Source organism: Lampetra planeri, chromosome 22, assembly GCF_965212315.1.
Source record: "Lampetra planeri chromosome 22, kcLamPlan1.2.h2, whole genome shotgun sequence".
NCBI classification, from domain to species: domain Eukaryota; kingdom Metazoa; phylum Chordata; class Hyperoartia; order Petromyzontiformes; family Petromyzontidae; genus Lampetra; species Lampetra planeri.
The window spans coordinates 12,716,810-12,737,259 of record NC_136128.1 but is presented as its reverse complement, the minus strand read 5'-3'; the positions used below and the strand labels follow the sequence as shown (position 1 = coordinate 12,737,259).

Sequence of the window (20,450 nt, the reverse complement as noted above, 5' to 3'; positions counted from 1 at the left end):
CACGTAGACAAAGACAAAGGCGCCCCGTGTAGTCTACACAGACCGTTGCGGCAAGTGCTGTAAGCTGTACAGTACCTATCAAGACAGGTAGAGCACGCGCGGGGGTTGTGTGTCCAGCACCACGCCTGGCTGCCTCTATGTCCCCGCTGCTGATGTATATTACACACCCCGCTCCAAGTGCTCATTTGTGGCCGAGTGGACCTAGCGAAGGAGCAGGACCAGAACATCGCCTCCTCTTGATCTCAGCACGTGCGAGGTGCATCCGCTTGAGCTCGTTAACGTGCGCCTCATGCAGTCATTACCGGGCCTTGCAGGGCATGCCCAGGCCGACACCGCGAGCCCAATTAGTGGATTGCCGCAGCCTTGTTGCTGTGGCTGCGATTGGGGGGGGGGAGTCAGGTCGGGTTGGGCAGGGCAGAGGGCAGCCTGCTCTAAGCCCCCGTACCCTCTACCCCCTTGCCCTCCCAGCCCTCCTCCCAGCTCTTCGAGGAATCGTCATTGTCCCAGTTGCGAGACGCATCTCCGCTCTCTGCTCGCACCTGGAAGGTCGAGGCAGGTGAGAAGACACCTGCGCAGGTGAGTTTGCTGCTGATAAGCCTGGGGGGATCTAACGATTAAGGCGTCGTTGCAGGAAAACACAGTGGGATTGTCATAATCGTTACATTCATTTACAGCCCTTTGTCAATGCAAGCAGCTGCTGTGGGAAGGCGGCACTGCGTGACCGACACTGACTCGCGTGGTTTCACCAAACTTCACCACGCCGCTCGTTGGCCGTGGCGGCGGAGTGGATCTCAGCAGGCGGCAGCGTGGCTCTCCGCTGGAGCGCGGCCCCCACTGACGACGATGACGACGATGATGATGAGGCGGAGGTGACGACTTGTGCGCGACCTCCTCTCCCCCGGATCACAGAACGGGTTCTAAAGCGGCTGTTTTTGTCATCGTGATGATCACGGTACGGATAGACGCTGCCTGCAAATGAGACAAAGACGAGCCCCTATAGCCCGTAGACTGTTGGGGTTAGTGCTGTTAGCGAGCACCTATTAAGGCCAGCCCGGTGTGTCATGGGAGAGGGGGGCGGTGGTGTGGTCAGCACCTCGCCTGGCCGCATCTTTTTTTTTTTTTTATAATTTCCAGTGCCGACGTTTACTCACCGCACCAGGTCCTCATTTAAGACAGGATCGATCGCGGGCTGACCCAGGACCTGTTTATATTATCGCCAATGATGTTGGGCCATGGGCAGGAATCGAATTCACAGCTCGTCGGGATTCGTATCGTATCGTGCGAACCACTGCGCCACCGCTTCGCCACAATACTTCAAGAGCACTCCGGTGTCGTCATCATCACGAGTATCATTTGTCATCAATCCACTGCTGGATGAAACGCCTCCTCAAGCTGTCGCTATTTTCTCTCACGATGCTGCGATCGTAGAGATCCACAGAGCACCTGGCACGCGACCTGATGACGCGCGTGCGGGTGCTGCTCCTCCAGGGGCAACTGCAGCGCGGCGCCTTCACCTCCAACTATCTGGATAGGTGGCTCAGCGGTTGAGTGAGCGTCTCGCATTTGGAAGGTGGCGAGTTCAAACCCTATTCGAGGCTTTATTCGGCAAACATCCCTCTGCAGGATATTAAGTGAGTACAACTTCGCAGTTGATATCAATACACCCCTTGTCCCTCTGTAGACACTGTCCCCCGCCGTAGGAATGTCGAATTTACGGGCTCAGGGCTGCAAACGGGACGTGTTCAGGTATCACTCGTTACCCCAGCGCATCCACACAATTATCCACGCGAGCAAACGCAGTCGCAATCAAATGGCGTCGTGCGATTGATTGCACCTTTGATGTCTAATTCAGCAGTTGATTTAGAGTGGCCTCTAGTTACACACCGAGCGGGGCAAGTCTCCCATTAGCGTTCATAATTAGGCGGTCACCACGGGGTCGACATGCCAGTGCGGCGGTGCACAGGGGGAAAGGGCGACTGGACTTGGCTCGTGGTGGACAGTCGCCAAATGGACGAGCAGAGAGATGGAGAGAGAGAGAGAGATGCGGGGGACGTGGCACCACGTGGCCGCGGCTGCTGCTGCTGCCCGCTCGCTCCCCGTCTGCGGTTCCTCCTCCTCGCCCCTCTGAGTTCGTCCTCTCTTTCCGTCGCGTTACAACTTGACAATGTTACTATTATTATGATGTCGTGAGATGAGAGAATTAGAGAAATACATCTTGACTCAAAGCTTTCGTGACTGCAGGAATTTATACCCGTTGGGTCTTTCGGTAAAGTCATGTAGATATTAGAAAATTAAAATAATACAATTATTATTTTATTATTTTTCTATCTCCGTGACTTCACCGAAAGACCCAAAGAGTGTAATTAGAGAAATGACGGAGGTGTAAATGAGATAACGTGAGATACAGATGAGGCAGATATGTCGTGAAACGAGTTCGACAAGAGATGAAGATGAGTTCGATGGGAGAAGTGAGATGCGACAAGAGAGGGATGAGAGAGATGAATTCGACTTTTATGGCGAGCGCCTTCTTCATTAAGATATGTGTTCTTGCATCATTTGGTGAGCGGGCCGAGACCATCCACTCGTCATCACTCGAGCCCCCGGCTTAATGACGGGCAGTGGCTGAGCCCAGGTTGCGAGCAGGGGTCTGATGGGTGCTGACTCGCCGCTCTGACCTCTGAGCCCTGAGCAAGGCAGCTGCCTCCCTCAGCTCCATTTTGTGTTTTCCCTTTACAGCACTCAGTCAGCGCTCGCGACGGAGGCTGCGGCTATTGGGGCTTCACGGGCATCGAACACGACCGCCCTTTGCTCGAGTCCGCTAATCTTGCGCTCTGCTCGCTTGGCGTTTCCCTCTCCGCCCTCCCCACATCCCCAGAAAGTTGTGGAAGCAGCCGCGCGGACATGGGAAGCTCCCTCGAACGCGGGCAGTGCTCTGTGCCAACTTCATAATCGAAGTCAGATTATAAGGGCACGAGTACACACAGCAGGACGCGATGTGTAAACGAACTACCATGCTCCCTCTAAAACTCCCATGAACCACACGGCGTGGTGGAGGTGGGGAGGCCTTCATCCAGCAGTGGATTTGAAAAGGGCTCTGCGAATCTGGCGACCCGAGTTCAATTCTCCCGCCCAAACGAATGTCAGCGGCTGCGAGTGTTGCGCAAACCGCTCCTGGCCCATCACCGCCTGCAGCAACCTGCCCACCGTGGTGAAGTATGGTCAAACAAGTCGCAGGCCGCCACGGCGTAGCAGGGGATAGACACAAAGGGCTCCTCGATGGGATCGCCACAGGGAGCCACCCTCCCTGGGCCGCTGGGTCACCGCGGGCGTCGCGAGGAGCGGAGAGCGCGCGGGGAGGGAGCGCGGTGCTCTCCCGCGACGACGACGATGATGATGATGACGACGATGATTTGTTTGATGACTCACAGACTCGCCCCCCTCCCTCCGCTCGCGTGCGCTGCTACGAGGCGGAGAGGCAAGCACCGCAGAGTCCCCATCGAGAGGCGCCGCAAGCTCGGCGCAGTCATTCGTGCAACCGCTGACGTGCGCCCACGTGCGCTCGCGCCATTCAGATGAGACCCCCGCGCGGCATCTGACCCAGACCTGGGGGTCTCTTCTCCTAGTGCAGCTCAGTCTCCATTGAGCGACTGAGCGCTCTGCGCAAAAGCATCCCAGCGGCTCTCCCCAACCATTCTCCAACCCGAGATGCGCGGTCCGCTGGTCGCTAGGGGGCGCGCCAGCGCCAGGCGACGCGGCGGTTCTGGGATTCATGACCGTGCAAGGGGGTCTCCCGATCTCATCCCCGGTGCTGGAGATTGCATCCATCCTCGGGGATTCGGCTTCCCAACGAGGGGGAGGTCCGACGAGAATGTTTGCTGCCAACTTGCCCACCCACACCCCAGGTCTCGTACAAACTCCGAGTGAGGCTCTGCGTACGCACGGCTCACACAGCATGATTTTGGCTCACATGCCGTTTCTTATTCATACGTCACAAACACAAATGTTACGCTCATAGCCTTTAACAGACTGGTGGGGCAGGTGCTGTTAGCGAGAACTTGTTCAGGCCGGAGTGGTACACGCCTGGCCGCATTTGTCTCTCCCAAAGGTATGGGTTACTCACCACAGAGCGTACTTATTTAAGGATGAATGGACCTAGGGGAGATGCAGAACCCGTTCAGCTATCACTCGCCACTGATGCGAGCTGCGGCCAGGAATCGAACTCAAGTAGCCGGGTTCGTAGCGCTTAGCTCCCAACAAAGCCACAAACATAACCACACATTAACAAGTCACACACAAACACGCAGCTACTCTCACATACAACGATATCCCGTGTAGCCGACACAAAGCTGTTGTGGCAAGGGTGGGCACATCCCCCCGCACACAGAGCCACACGTACATAACACCGCTCCACACCCAAAGCTGCTGCACACAAACTCAACAGATCCACAGTGCCAGAGCCGGTTACACAACTACACAGCCACATGCAGATCTGTGCAGCCCTGCATGAGTTAAGTGAATTGTGAAGGTGCGGATTATAAGTCGCACTTTTCCCCTCTCTATTTCAAAGCTAAAGTTGGAGGTGCGTCTTATAATCCGATAGGTACGTGTGTGTATATATGTGTGTGTGTATATATTATTAATATGGGGCACACGTTTGGGGTACGTCAGATCTCTCAGAGCGCCTTACAACTCGCTGAGTACGGTGACATTCACGACGTCCAAAGGTGAATTGGAGACCACGGTGCAATTCGGGCTCAAGCGAGGCTCCATCGCTCTCCAATGAACTCCGCTCTCTCCGCTCTCTCCGCGAGCTCGACCCTCTCGCTGTTGCTGCGCGGGGTCTCCCTGGTCCCTGTCCATGCGCATTCACGATCGCGAGTGCACAGACACGGGGGCCAGAACGAAGAGCCCCCCGCAACGGCCGCTCGATAGACGACCAGCTTGTTAGCCGTCGTCAATCACTCGCTGGCCGAGCCGGTAGCGAGGCCGCGTGTCACTAATTAGCGGTGCAACTCTCGCGCGATTCGCTCATCACTCCGAACCAAAACTCTTCTCGCATCACCGCCAGCAACCTCGGGCAACAACCGCCACCTCCAACCACGACGACCGCTCACCGCATTCGAACCCACGCAGCCGCACGCGCAGCGCTCTAAAGCTGCGCGGCGCACTCGCTGGCTGTGGCGAGAGTTGTGGATGTGGTCGTTCCGTGTGAGCCGCTGGGCAGGGGGCAGGGCGGAGTGAGGCGTGAGGGAGGAGAGAGAGAGGGAGGGAGGGGAGAGTTGTGTGTGTGGGGGGGGGACTGGGTGAGCGAGGAACGCGGCTATAGAATAAGAGTTGTCGGACCCGAGGGTTGCGCGCCTCGCCCGCATGCGATGCGCGCGCGCGACCGCTGCCAATTCTCCGCCGCCTCGGCACCCACGCCTCGCCCCAGCGTCGCGATGCCCGCTGGCTCCTGCTCGCTGGAGTCGTAGCCTCCTCCCCTCGTCCTGCCCAGCATCGACAGCAGCAACTTGGCTTGCGTCCGTCCGTTCGCGCAGGAAGGGAGGGGAGAAGCCGTGGCGAGTCGGCGCGCGGAGGAGAGCGGAGGCCGTGGAGTTTCGTGGAGTCGGGGAGTTCGCGTCCCGATTCGGGCTGTTTAAACCACGCACGATGATGGCTCCGCGGTGGATCGCGCTGGCTCTGTGCGTGGCTCTGACCCGGACCCGAGGAGCCGCACCTGGGGCAGGTGAGTCGCCGGCGGCCACTGTGTCTGCGTGTTTGCTTGAGTCCTTACGGACCAATTAGTGTGTGTGTGTGTTCGCGTGCATAGTACAACAGTCTTAATGGAGCAAGTGGGTGTGTGTGCAAGTCTTATTGCTGTGTATGTTTGCTGACGTCGTCTTTGGGAAGTTGTCTGCCCATGTGTAAGCTTGGGTCTTGTTGCGTGTGTGTGTGTTAAAGTCTTAATGGAGCAATTGCGGGTGTGTGTTAAAGTCTTAATGGAACAACTGCGTGTGTGTGTGTGTCGTCTTACTCAAAAGCGGTCGGGCTTGGTGCTGGCCACCCAACCCCTCGTGCCGGCCTTCATAAGTGCTCGCTAACAGCACTTGCCCCAAAAGTATGTTAAGGCTGTACGGGGGATCTTTGTTGTTGTTCGTTCATTCGTCTTATTCGGAACGTTGTTGTGTGTCCTCGTATGTATTTTAATGTGACTATCAGCTCCACGTGTGCGCCTCGCTCCTCTGCAATGTTTTCTTAACGTCGCTGAGATCAGTTAAAAGTTTCGCGTGGCCACCCCCAGATAGTGGTGATGACGGTGGTGGTGGTGGTGATGGTGGTGATGACGGTGGTGGTGATGGTGGTGATGGTGGTGGTGATGGTGGTGGTGGTGATGGTGGTGGTGATGGTGGTGGTGATGGTGGTGATGACGGTGGTGGTGGTGGTGATGACGGTGGTGGTGATGGCGGTGGTGGTGATGGTGGTGATGACGGTGGTGGTGATGGTGGTGGTGGTGATGGTGGTGGTGGTGGTGATGGTGGTGGTGGTGATGACGGTGGTGGTGATGACGGTGGTGGTGATGGTGGTGGTGGTGGTGATGGTGGTGATGGTGGTGGTGGTGGTGATGGTGGTGATGGTGGTGATGGTGGTGGTGGTGATGGTGGTGGGAGTGGGAGTCATTGTGTGCGCCGATGTCGCTCACGGCAGGTGTAGTCACGCGTGTTTGTGTGAAAGTTGGCCACGTCACCTGGTGAAGGGTCTGTCACCTGCTGAAGTTGTGTTGTGTGAGTGTCCGGGGATCTTTGTCTCGTGCACGGATTTGCGTGCAGCGGGGAGCGCTGGGGTCGTGGGTGCTAATGTCGTGAGTTCAACTCAGTCGCAGACGTAGACTGGGAGGCAACACATTTATTCAGTTCCAACACACGGGGTAACTTTCCCCTTCACAGAATAACAACCTACGGTGGTGACCACCAGGCTAACTACACTAGTTACCACGTGACCACCAGGCTAACTACACTAGTTACCACGTGATCACCAGGCTAACTACACTAGTTACCACGTGACCACCAGGCTAACTACGCTAGTTACTACGTAACTAGCTACACTAGTTGCCACGTGTTAGGTGAGTACCTAGCGTTACGTGTAAAAAATCAGCACGAGGGGAGACAAAGGCGGTCGGGCGTGGTGTTGGCTACCTCTAACATCGTGTGCCGTGCCGGCCTTCATAGGTTGCTCGCTAACAGCACTTGCCCCAACAGTCTGTTGATGGCTAGACGGGGGATCTTTGGATTTGAGTGTTCGACTGTTTGCAAGAGTGTTGTGTGTGCACGTGTGAGAGTGTTTGAGTGCGTGTTTATGTTTGTCTCTGTGTGTGTTTTGAGTGCGTGTGTTTAAACGTGTTTGTGTACATGTTTGTCGGTGTGTGTGTGTGTATTTGTCGGTGTGTGTTGTGTGTGTTTAACACGCAGGATTTCGCCACCAGTATCATCCATAATACAGGTTTTTGGGAGTTTGATCGCGTAAATATAAATGTGTCCCTGTGGCTTTGCTCTCCAACATCTACAGTAAACATCTACAGTAAACATCTACAGTCAACATCTACAGTCAACATCTACAGTAAACATCTACAATAATGTTGTGGCTTTGCTCTCCAACACACCGCTGTGCTGTACTGGTGACGAATTGGCACGTTCTGTTTGCGTGACACACCTTACGAATTGGCTGTGTTGGGTGGTGGCGGGTTTAACGACACATTTAAATATTTACGCGATCTAACCCAAAAAAACCTCTTATGTGTGTTTGTTTGTGTGTGTTTGTCGGTGTGTGTGTGTGTGTTGAATGTGTTGAGTGTGTTGTGTGTTTGTCGGTGTGTGTGTGTTTGTCGGTGTGTGTGTGTTTGTTGGTGTGTGTGTGTTGAGTGTGTTTGTCGGTGTGTGTGTTTCAGTGTGTTTGCCGGTGTGTGTGTGTTGTGTGTGTTTGTTGGTGTGTGTGTGTTTGAGTGTGTTGTTGAGTGTGTTGTGTGTTTTTTCGGTGTGTGTGTTTGTTTGAGTGTGTTGTATGTGTTTGTCGGTGTGTGTGTGTTTGAGTGTGTTGAGTGTGTTTGTCGGAGTGTGTGTGTGTTGAGTGTGTTGTGTGTTTGTCGGTGCGGGTGTCGAGCCGGCCTTCAATAAATGATCGCGAACGGCACTTGCCCCAATCGTCTGCCGAAGGCTATACGGGGGATCTTTGTCAGGGTGTCCGCGCAGTGCCCCGTGTGAGTGAGTGAGTCCTGTTGCGCCGTGAGTTTGAGGGGTCAACTCCAACCCCGCCGGCGTCTCCTCCTCGCGGTCTTCCACCCTGCGGCCCCTCCGGACCACGACGAGTCGGTGGTGGTGGTGGCGAGTCGGTGGTGGTGGTGGCGAGTCGGTGGTGGTGGTGGCGAGTCGGTGGTGGTGGTGGCGAGTCGGTGGTGGTGGTGGTGGTGGTGGCGAGTCGGTGGTGGTGGTGGCGAGTCGGTGGTGGTGGTGGCGAGTCGGTGGTGGTGGTGGTGGCGAGTCGGTGGTGGTGGTGGCGAGTCTGGGTGGGGGGGGGGTCTCTCCGTCGGATCGCCTCCCAAGTCCACGGCGTGGAACGCGGCTAGGGGGGCATCCACTTAGTGCGTACGCATGGAGGGGGGAGGGGGGTAAACCCCAATGCGTAGTTTGCGTATGGGGGGGGGTCTACTGGCAATGTACGCATAGGAAACGGGGGAGGGGGGTGAAGCCTCGATAATAATTCGTCTACGTTGGCCTTCAAATGAGTTAGTCCGGCGGTGGCCTTCTGTTTGCTTAAACACGTCAATATTATTAATCCTTGGCCGTTTCTGCGTCGATTAAATATCAGCCGTTCTATAGGATTCGGGAGGGCGGGGGTACGTCAGGCGTACCTACGCAGGTGGGGGGGGGGGTGTAAGTAGTCGGCGTGCGTACAGGGGGGGGGGGGGGTCAAGTCGTGACAGACCCATGTCTACTCGGCACTGTATGGATGGCCCCTTGGCAGACGAGGCGCGTGGGTAGTGGAGCAGCAGCAGCAGCCACGTGGAGAGAGACAGGGGACTGCTGCGACACGCTGAGTCAAGTTCCCCGCGTGCTTGTTTGTGACTCCCGTTTGCGGAGACTTACGAAGTCCATCAAGTATGTTGAACTTCTTTCGCACCGTACGTAGCCAACCGTGCTAATCGGAGGTGTTTGGGAAGGATACCAAACTAAACACAAAGGAATTCTAAATTGATGAGTTTTCAGTGACACGGAGACAGCCCCACAGGTTCATGCGGGGACCATCGTCTCAGCAGAGAGAAATACACGAACAGAGACCCCCACAGAGACCCCACAGAGACCCCCACAGAGACTCACACAGAGACCCCCACAGACCCCCACAGACTCACAGAGACCCCCACAGAGACTCACACAGAGACCCCCACAGAGACCCCCACAGAGACTCACACAGAGACCCCCACAGACCCCCACAGAGACTCACACAGAGACCCCCACAGACTCACACAGAGACCCCCACAGAGACTCACACAGAGACTCACACAGAGACCCCCACAGACTCACACAGAGACCCCCACAAAGACCCCCACAGAGACTCACACAGAGACCCCCACAGACCCCCACAGACTTACACAGAGACCCCCACAGAGACCCCCACAGAGACTCACACAGAGACCCCCACAGAGACTCACACAGAGACCCCCACAGACCCCCACAGATTTACACAGAGACCCCCACAGAGACTCACACAGAGACCCCCACAGAGACTCACACAGAGACCCCCACAGACCCCCACAGATTTACACAGAGACCCCCACAGAGACCCCCAAAGAGACTCACACAGAGACCCCCACAGAGACTCACACAGAGACCCCCACAGACCCCCACAGATTTACACAGAGACCCCCACAGAGACCCCCACAGAGACTCACACAGAGACCCCCACAGAGAATCACACAGAGACCCCCACAGACCCCCACAGATTTACACAGAGACCCCCACAGAGACCCCCACAGACCCCCACAGACCCCCACAGACTCACACAGACCCACAGAGACCCCCACAGAGACCCCCACAGACTCACACAGAGACCCCCACAGAGACCCCCACAGACTCACACAGAGAGCCATAGCCTCGTGCAGAGAGCCCAGCCCTGGTGCGGCATCACCCGCATCTCCACTTGTTGCTGCATCCCCACTCTTACTAATCCGCCGTATCAACTATCCCCCCGTATGCGTCATCATCTGAGACGGGAGAAGCCGGAGGCAGCTTTGTTTGTTCTCCTGCACGAGACTCGGCATCGTTTAATGAGAACAAAAACACCCATAAAGTGACTGCCAGGCGGGCGTCACGGCGGTGACGTCACCTCCCAGTCGCTTCTTGTCAGCGCCGTTTCGTAACGATGGCTCCGCGCCCGATCGGGGTTTAAAATCTCTTTAGTTTATGTTCTTCTTTATCTGTTGTTCATGTTTATGATCCGTGTCATAGCGGGTGATATAGAATGATTACACAACGACAGGTTTTTTTAATGCACAATAATAATTTACAATTCCGCTTTTGAGTATTTTTGACAAAAACAGTGGGTAGAGCATCGATTGTGATGAATGAACGAAGCTTGAATCTATTGCTGGACGTTCCTGGAGCATGGAGCCTCCTGTGTGTGTCTACGACATGGGATCCGTTTCGTTTTTTGGGGCTTGCCGATAGCTTTACGAGGCATCAGCAGGGGTTCATTTATCACTGAATATTTCCCCGGGTCGCTGGTAGTCTGGAGTAGGCACACCACTCGGAGTCAAAGCCACAGCGAGAGGTGTGGTGGATGTGGCGTGCCAGGTGATGAAATGTGAGCCCTATGGGTGTAGCAGTAGACATCGCGACACAAAATGATAGACATCGCGACACAAGATGATAGACATCGCGTGTACGTATTTGGGCGCGCGTCCCGAGCAGGGGAAGGGCGTCGCACAAACCCCGCAGCCTCCGCTGAGAGCGGCACGTGTGGGCTGAGAGCGGCACGTGTGGGCTGAGACCGGAGCTGAACGGGTGTCGCTTTTGCTTACTGCACAATCTGGCAGGGGGAAGGAGGTGATGGCGGTGGTGTGGCGGCATCCGTGGCAACAGCCGTTGTCTTTTTTACTTGAAGTTGCGTGGCTCCCCAACGACCCCTTCGAGCTGCCTCGGGGGGGCTGGGGGGGAGAGCTGGGGGGGGGATCGGGGGGGGGGCTATTGCAGTGGTGTTTGAGACCTCTTGGAGTTCACGTCCCCTGCCCTGCTCAGCCACACGTTGCCCTGCTCGGCTCAAGTGGCCCAGCCCAGCATTGCGGCTCACCCGCGGGCTGACTCTACAGGAGGCAGGTGGGCAGGGCAGGGCAGGCAAGGCAAGGCAGGCAAGGCAGGGCAGGCAAGGCAGTGGCTTTTGGCTGTCGGAATTTTAATCGCACCACGCAGGTGTGGGGTGTGAGGAGGGAGGGGGGGACTCTTGGGCCACCGGACCTGCATCGCCGCTCTTGTTTTGGTTGAAGACCAAAACATGCGCGAAGCTCCGCACATTCAAGTTGCAACAGAGAGCTGGGCGGCCGCCAAGCGTGGATGTCGCACCTCTCGCTTCGCACCCCGTGGGGAGCTCGTGGAGGAGGTTATGGTGAGGGTCAGGGATGAGGTAATGGTGAGGGTCAGGGTTGAGGTTATGGTGAGGGCCAGGGATGAGGTTATGGTGAGGGTCAGGGATGAGGTTATGGTGAGGGTCAGGGTTGAGGTTATGGTGATTGTCAGGGTTGAGGTCTCCTGCACGGAGAGGGGTGGTGCGGTAGCTTGGCAGCAGAGGCTGGCACGGTGGGGGCAGTTGGCACGGATTGGCTGGCACGGGCCGTGGTGCAAGGATACAGATGGGGCTGGCCACTCGCTCCTCGTAGTCGCCCACAGGGGGGGGGGATCCAGGAGTGGAAGGGAAATTGCCTCCCCCATTGAGACCCCGAACAATGGTATTTTATTGATATTTACCCGTAAAATATGTTTTTTTTTATGTAGGGGCCCTAATGATGAAGTTTGAAGAAATGTCCTCCACTTGGGAGCTTTATGCATCCCGCCATGGCTCGGCACCTGATCCCCCATTGCGAGTGGGGCCCGGGGCAGTCGCACTGCCTGCGCACTCGATAGCCATGACGCTGGCTGGGTGGGTCTCTGGGTGGCGAGTGTGTCCATGGGTGCTGGCTGGGTGCTGGTGTAGCAGTTGGCGCACTGCGCTATGAACCTTGCCGGCCCGAGTTCGATTCCCGCTCACGGCCAACACCAGTGACGATTATCTGAAACGGTCCTGGGCCTCCCCTATGTTGTTTCGGTCTCAAATGAGTGCCTGGTGCGATGTATAAACAATTCGCCACTCGGGAGACAAAGGCGGCCGGGTGATGTTGTGCTGGCCACTCGCCCCCTTCGTGTGCCGGCCTTCATAGGTGCTCGCTCAGTCTGTTAGGGATATATTGGTGATTTTTTTTCTGTGAGTGCGTTGGTTAAGTTTTAGTTGAGTACTCTTAGGTTTTTTCGGTAAAGTCACGTAGGTAAAAATAAGTAAATAATAATAGAAATAATAATAGAAATAAAATAATAAATCACGACGTTTCGGAGGCAAAATAATAAATTACGTCGTGATTTATTATTTTATTTTTAGGTTTATTTCTATTATTTTATTATTTTCTTATTTTTTGCCTACGTGACTTTACCGAAACAACCTAAGAGTATGAATCCTTACAGTCACGAAAGCTTCAAATCTAGAATTATTAGTTGAGTGTTCATGGGTGGTGTGATTCATGGGTGCTGGGTGATTGTGTTGGTCGGTGTTGCTGGATTATAGAATACATCTCAAGTGGTTATATTGGAGACACGTGCGTTGTGGTGCTGTACAGCACACAACAACAATCTATTCACAGGCAGGATGCACAGCCGTCTTTGTTTCCTCAGCACGGATGTCCACGTACCACGGCATCAACTCATTTAAAGCTGAATCAATCGAAGTAGTGGAGTTCCAAGACCATTTCAGATACTGCTTTTCACCAATGCCATCTATGGTCTGGAATCGAACCCAAGGCACCAGGTTCGTAGCAATGCACAGGCTGCTGCCGCTGTACCACACACGAAGTGCCGTCTGCCAGCCGGTTTAGGCGTTTATCATTAACGACATCTGCGGAATAGTTTTGTAATCGTGGTCGTCCATTATGTTTACAAGCTACATTATACCCAGCTTCAATAAGCAACTCTTACATTCATTAAATGCACTTGGGAGTGAGGGGTCATGTGTTTATTCCTCAACAAAACAGTTATGTTTGAGGCCACGCTTAGCACTTTCCATTATGAGTTTATAATTACACGGTTTTAATCAACCGCCTGATCAACTCTCACAGTTTTCTGAAACATTGTTTCTCATCTTTAAAACGTCTCGGTTACGCGTGCGCTTCCTGTATCCTGAAGTGCCCCTTGCTGTGGAAACGGAGAAAACTAAAAAGGGGAAACCTCTGAATAGCGTGGCACAAAGAAGCGTGGTAGAGTGGCGAGCCTGAAGACTCCCCTCGTCAACCAGGCCTCGAACCCCCCGAGTTCTGGCCGTTTCCTCTGGCTCTGTCTAATTCCTGACTTCCGTACAAGGCGCATTGGGATCGACGGATGAAATGTACCTCGCAGATGTAACTTGTGATTGTTAAGCTGGAGGCATTGCGTCGCCCCCGTCCTGATTCGCCGGCTTGGTGGAGCGCCTCGCCGGGAGGGATGGTGGGCGGTGGTCGAGACTCACGACGGAGCGGGAGCCAAAGGAGCGAGCGAGGGGGGGGGGGGGCGTGCACCTCGGAGATGGAGCAGAGACATTCAGCTCGCGCTCGGGAGCTCGAGTCGTGAGGCTGAAAGGGATGGCGATGGCTTGGCGAGGCTTTCATCCAGCAGGGGATAGACCGTGGCAGCTGCTGCTGCTACTCCTTCACCACGACCATCGCCTTTGGGTGCATTCATCTGCTCCAGTTTCCCACGGCGATCGTGCGGGGACGCTGCGTCCGTGCCCGGCGCACCTCCTGCACTGGCGCGCCGTGAGCGCGCTGCCCGTGCGGCAGCAGCAGCAGCACCAACAGCACCAACAACAGCAGCACCAACAACAGCAGTAGCAGCAGCAGCAACAGCAGCAGCACCAACGGTAGCAGCAACAGCAGCACCAACAACAGCAGCAGCACCAACAGCAGCAGCAACAGCACCAACAGCACCAACAACAGCAGCAGCAGCACTAACAGCAGCAGCAGCAACACCAACAGCAGCAGCAGCACCAACAGCACCAACAACAGCAGCAGCAGCAGCACAAACAGCAGCAGCAGCACCAACAGCAGCAGCAACACCAACAGCAGCAGCACCAACAGCACCAACAACAGCAGCAGCAGCACCAATAGCAGCAGCACCAACATCAGCAGCACCAACAGTACCAACAACAGCAGCACCAACAACAGCAGTAGCAGCAGCAGCAACAGCAGCAGCAGCAGCACCAACAGCACCAACAGCAGCAGCAGCACCAACAACAGCAGCGGTAACAGCACCAACAGCAGCAGCAGCACCAACAGCAGCAGCACCAACAGCAGCACCAACAACACCAACAGCACCAACAACAGCAGCACCAACAGCAGCAGTAGCAGCAGCACCAACAGCAGCAGCAGCAACAGCACCAACAGCAGCAGCAACAACAGCAGCAGCAACACCAACAGCACCAACAACAGCAGCAGCAGCACCAATAGCAGCAGCACCAACAGCACCAACAGCAGCAGCAGCACCAACAACAGCAGCGGTAACAGCACCAACAACAACAGCAGCACCAACAGCAGCAGCACCAACAACAGCAGCACCAGCAGCAGCACCAACAGCAGCACCAACAGCAGCACCAACAACACCAACAGCAGCACCAACAACAGCAACAGCAGCAGCACCAGGGGGCTCCGCTCTGGTGCAGGTGCCTTGGCAGGCAGCGCAGAGTGAGTCCACGCGGCTTCCTCCCCCAACCTCTCCACCAGCGCCTCGTCACGGCCAAGGTTTCGGCCTTGAGTAAATAAATAAAGTAATGAATACACAAAAAGGATAAAAAAACAAACGCACGAGAGGCTTCGTTGCTGACTTCAACTGGAAATATCGGCGGTTGTTCCTTTGGTAAAGGTGCAGCCCTGCAATCGCTCGCTCGCGACGCTGCTGGCGGAAGCGTCTCTACGTAGAGCTCCTCTCTAGATTGCATTTTGGTCTTTTCTTCCATGGAGTACCCACACTCTACCCCACCACACGGTACGAGCAGCAGTCTAACTGCCTACACTGCTGTGTGAACCTGCACCATTGATTCAACTGCCACGCCGGGAGATGGAACTGGACCAGGCCTGGCTTGTGAGTCCGGTGCGCTCTGTTGGCCGTGGCACCGCTGTGGCTGCCCCCTCTTTGTGTTTTTGTTGGTTTCTGCCAAACACCGCCCCCCCCCCGCCCCCCCCCCCCCCTGCTCGCGCAAAGGAACTTCCCAAGTTCCGATCGCGCGGAACGCGGCCGCCGCGGTCCGGAGACGCTGGCCAAAGCGGACGCCTCCTGGGACACTCTGCCACCGGGCATATTTAGACAAATGTTTCTGAAGGGTGTTTTAATTCGTGAATAATTCAGCACAATCTGCGCTAACCGCGGAGCGAGCCCATCTGGTCGACGTGTGGCCGAGCGCGATGAATTTTCCTCGCCAGACGGAACGCGTTCCCAGTGCAGGAACGCACGTTCGTCGCCACCGCTCTTCAGAGAGAAATGAAGAAGCAAGTTGCCTCGATCCAGCCTCCACCTACGATGGCAGAACCATCGGGCCGCGTTTAGCGTCGCTAAGCACAGTCGGCCAACAGGCCCAAACCGCTCGGTGGCCAGCAACAAGCAGCGACGTTCAACCGCTTGTCAAGTACTCGACAAGAGTTCACACAGTTTTCAAGTTGAGCGAGGTTGTACAATATTGGGCAATAGAGGCAGAAAGAGAGGGAGTATGGCCTGCAGTGTGGCGAGTAGGCGAGCAAGCGAGTTGTTATGACCCTCCGTGTGGTGGAGGTCCGGTGGCCGAGTCCCCGAGGGTGGAGCGAAGTGACCGGAGCCCACGGCGCTGCTCCCCCGGCGCCACTCTTCCCGCTCCGCCGCCTGGACAAGGCGCGCCGGTGTTCTCCTCTCCCCGCTCGGCACGGCCACTTTACGCCGCGATGGGACCCTCGGCAAAGCCTCGCGAAATCCCCCTGTGCGTTGTTCATGGGTGCAGTGCCAGGTTATTGTTCTCACTCATGAAAATGTGTGATTAAAAAAATATATATAAAACCCGTAATGGGGAATGTTGAAAGGAAAGGCATGGGCTATTCATCAAGTTTTGGACCACGTGCGTACGCATGCATGATCTACGACTAATTACAAACGAGCTTAAGTTTCCCCCTTTGTGTTTGTGAATAGTCTGTACGTACTGGCAAGTGGACGAGCGGTGCTGGAAGTTTTCTGGGTCCGTCACGTGGGCATTAACATGGGAGAAGGAGCGCGTTGCTGGGGGGGGGGGGATCTGGGAGCGGGAGCGATCGAGGGCATCCCTGGGCGCGTGTGGGGGTGCATAGGGACTCGCAGCACCACGCCGCGATGCACGGTGACTCACGGGGAAGCGTTCGTGGTGACTGACAGCTGCTTGCGGTCCAAGGCACGTGCTGCGGGCAGTGCTCCTGCAGCCGCGTGGCTGACGTCACGTTGAGCTCGTTGAGCCGGCTGTCGGGAGCGGTGGCGCAGTGGTGGGCGGATTGTGCCATGCTCCCGGTCACCTGAATTCGACTCCTGGTCACGGCTAACATTCAGTTCCTGTTTCCTCATCCAGCTGTTGACTGTCTACGGTGGTGAAACGCGTGCCGCTGAGGAGATTTAACCCTTTGCGACCCAGGTGGTGGGTTAAAGTGTGGGTAACCCCACTGCGATCAGGAGGGTAACTTTCCCTCTTTCATCGGTATCGTGTGCGTGCCAGGCGGGGTGCCCTCAGCCTTGGCACTGCTGTCTCAGCAGATGCCCTCTTCTGCTGCTCTGCCTGCGTGTAATGTGAGATGGCTTTGCCTCAGTCTGCCATTTGGGGAATGTGCGTCTTAAAATGCCACAGTCAAGGTGGCTCGCACGAGAAAACCACTTTCACTCGAGATGTTTATGTTTTTCATTCCTGCCAGTCAAGCCGAATGAAACTTCTTGGTCCGACCGTCATGCGACGATCATGACTGCTACACGCAGACTGGTTGGGGAAGTGCTGCTCCGGAGTACGTGGACTCGAGGTCGCTTGAAGGAACCTCGAGAGGTAGCTCTGTGGGATTCACTTCCGTGGGCCGTTCGCTTCCACCAAGGGCCCCACTGCTCTGCGATAGACAAATTCACGTGAGAAAATGTTGTACAGGGATGGCAATCGCTGGCTGGATGGAGGCCTCCCCACTTCACGTGCATCGTGATATTGTTTGACGCTCCGTCGCTTCACTTCTCAGTGTGGGTACGGCCAAGTTGGGGAGTAGCGACGACTGATTCAGATGCCACTCGACACTTCGTGTCAGCCGTGGCCGGGGATTGAACTCGGGTCGCTGGGTTTGCAGTACAGTGTGATAACCACAGTGCCAATACTCCACATTTCAAAAGTAGTTTTTAAAATGTTCTCTCCATTGCATTAAGACTCTGAGCCGTATCATTACGATCATTGTTATCGATCGCTTGCCGTGCAGGAGGCCTGCATTATGGTGTGATTTTGTTCGTGTGGCGTCTAACTGGAGGTGAAAAACACACCCTTCAGGAAAATCTTGGCTTTTCACATTCGCATAAAACCGCAAACCTGCAAAGAGAGAAAGAGAGAGAGACACCAATCTCGACGAGCCCACTTTTCTCGTACAGCGAATCGTTCACAGTCGCGGGCACTTTGGCGACGAACGCGCTCATTCGCTTGGCCACCGACTTGTCCAAATTGGCGTTCCGAAACGTCCATTCCCAATGAGTATGATGACGATGTGTCAACGAACGCTCCAGAATGTTCTCTGCTGCGCTGTACGATGTGATCAGCATCGAGGCCAGGGCGCGTGTTGATTCAGAGGCTGCTCGGGGGCCTTCTGGCGTCCAACTGCCACTGGCTTCAGAATTTGCTGCCAAGTTCTGCGCGAAAAACTGCTCGAAATGTGCGCATTCATTACTGCGATTTCACTCGGTGGGTCCCCTGCGTTTTGTTCTTGGAGGGCTCCGTGAATTGCATAAAGCAAAAATTATCTGTTCATTTCCCCACTTGTGCGTAGGTCACGTCGGGAACAATTGCATTAGCTCGCTCCGTGATGTGCCGGTTGAAGGCGATTTTAGTAAGTTGATAAAAGTACTCTGCAAACTGACTTGTAATTGCAATGAATAAACTTAGGAAGGGATCTTCAAAAAAATTCACCAATCAGTTGTACTTAGAGCAAACATTCTGAAGCGGAATCAGATTTCGAAAGCCGACATTGATGGGGCAGGGAGATCTGTATCGCTTTTCTATCCGTGTCCAAATAGGCGGGCACACAGCTGGGAAGGGAACACAGCCGGGAAGTGAACACAGCTGGCAGGTGAACACGGCCGGCAGGTGAACACGGCTGGGAAGTGAACACGGCTGGCAAGTGAACACGGCCGAGAAGTGAACACAGCTGGCAGGTGAACACGGCTGGCAGGTGAACACGGCTGGGAAATGAACACGGCTGAGAAGTGAACACGGCTGGGAAGTGAACACGGCTGGGAAGTGAACACGGCTGAGAAGTGAACACGGCTGGGAAGTGAACACGGCTGGGAAGTGAACACAGCCGGCAAGTGAACACGGCTGGGAAGTGAACACGGCTGAGAAGTGAACACGGCTGGCAGGTGAACACGGCTGGGAAGTGAACACGGCTGAGAAGTGAACACGGCTGGGAAGTGAACACGGCTGGGAAGTGAACACGGCTGAGAAGTGAACACGGCTGGGAAGTGAACACGGCTGGGAAGTGAACACAGCCGGCAAGTGAACACGGCTGGGAAGTGAACACGGCTGGGAAGTGAACACGGCTGGGAAGTGAACACGGCTGGGAAGTGAACACGGCTGGCAGGTGAACACAGCCGGCAAGTGAACACAGCCGGCAAGTGAACACGGCTGGAACCACGATGTTTAACTCCACGATCGTCACCTCTCAATTACCGCCTAATTGCGTTAATGTGCTAAGAGCGCGCGTTGTAATCAGCGCTTTAACGAAACGAAATTGAGCGTGCTCCGCGTCGTGTCCACGCGATGCTCGTGCCGGGAATAGCCATTGATGACAGCCACGGTCTATCCACGAGTGGACGAAGGCTTCCCCGAGCCTCAGCCACTGCCATCTCCCGCTCTCCTGCGCTGCTACAACGCCGTTCCCAGCATGCGTGCGCGAGCTGCGTGTGCCTCTGGCACGAATCGACCCGTGCCACATCCGCCCGCAACGAAATGTTACCCGGCCAGACAAAAGGGCGCTTTGACTTGGGGGGGGGGGGCGTGGGACTCGCGTGACGCGCGGCTCTCTCCCAGCAGCCTGTCCGTGCGGAGGGCCACTTTGTGCGAGCGCGTGGTTGTGAAAGGTGAAGGCGCAGTCCTGCAAGTGCTTTCTCTTCGCCACTTCATGACGATGATTAAGAAAAACAACCTTGCTTTTCACAATGCCGTACGAAATCAGGAAGACTGCTGGCGGGAGAGGCCTCCACTCGAGGGAGCACCAGAGAACCGCTGTCGAGGGTGTCTGGGCCTCCTCTCTCCCATGCTGGCACGGACAGCTCAGAAGAGATGGGAGTACTCGCACTTTGCTGCACCTCCGCCTTGGCACCGCTGGCTACGTACGCTGCGAGAGCAGTTCAACATGTGTACTTACACCATACGCAGCCTACCGATCAACTTCCATGTGCTCGACAGAGCCCCTCGAGAGGGCATTTTCGGTCTATGCTTTCACTCTGGTTGGACATCTCCGAAGAGCGGGAGTACCCACACTTTACCCCACCGCGTGCAACCTGCCGATCGACAAACCGCGGCGAACCCACTCACACTGCCAGGTGGACAGATGTGGTGGTTAGGGGGGGGGGGGTGCTGGTTGCAGGAACTCGCCTCGTGATTGCAGCTGACGCGCCGCGAAATGGAATCGACCCGGCGACTTCTGGGTTGCGTGTCCAGCGCGCCGCCGACTGCGACGCCGCTGATGTCTGGAAGCGGAGGAAGTTTAACGGGGGCTGGGATCGCCGTGCGTGTCTGATTGGGTAAATGTTGCCATCTGTCAGGGTCGCGCGAGTCTGTGTTGAGCCTTGTTGACACAACACCCAGCGGTTTTTTTATTCGTCTGTTCAGCTTCTCCCTAATCAATTGACCCTTTTGCCTTTGTTAAACAATGCATAAAAAGAGCCGTGTAGTGCACATGGATGTTTAATTTGGATCGGGCCCCGGGTAATTGA

General features: G+C 55.6%; 1 protein-coding gene across 4 annotated transcripts in view; it reads left to right on the top strand.

Moving 5' to 3' along the window:
- The first annotated feature begins 5,339 nt into the window (after window positions 1-5,339).
- Window positions 5,340-20,450, top strand: part of LOC144725064 (receptor-type tyrosine-protein phosphatase kappa-like) — a 201,470-nt gene continuing 186,359 nt past the window's right edge. For all 4 annotated transcript variants that reach the window (XM_078604519.1, XM_078604518.1, XM_078604520.1 and 1 more), the window contains exon 1: window positions 5,340-5,725. In XM_078604519.1, the coding sequence (XP_078460645.1) occupies window positions 5,368-5,725 (358 nt within the window). In that variant the 5' untranslated portion in view covers window positions 5,340-5,367. The remainder of the gene's footprint in view (window positions 5,726-20,450) is intronic.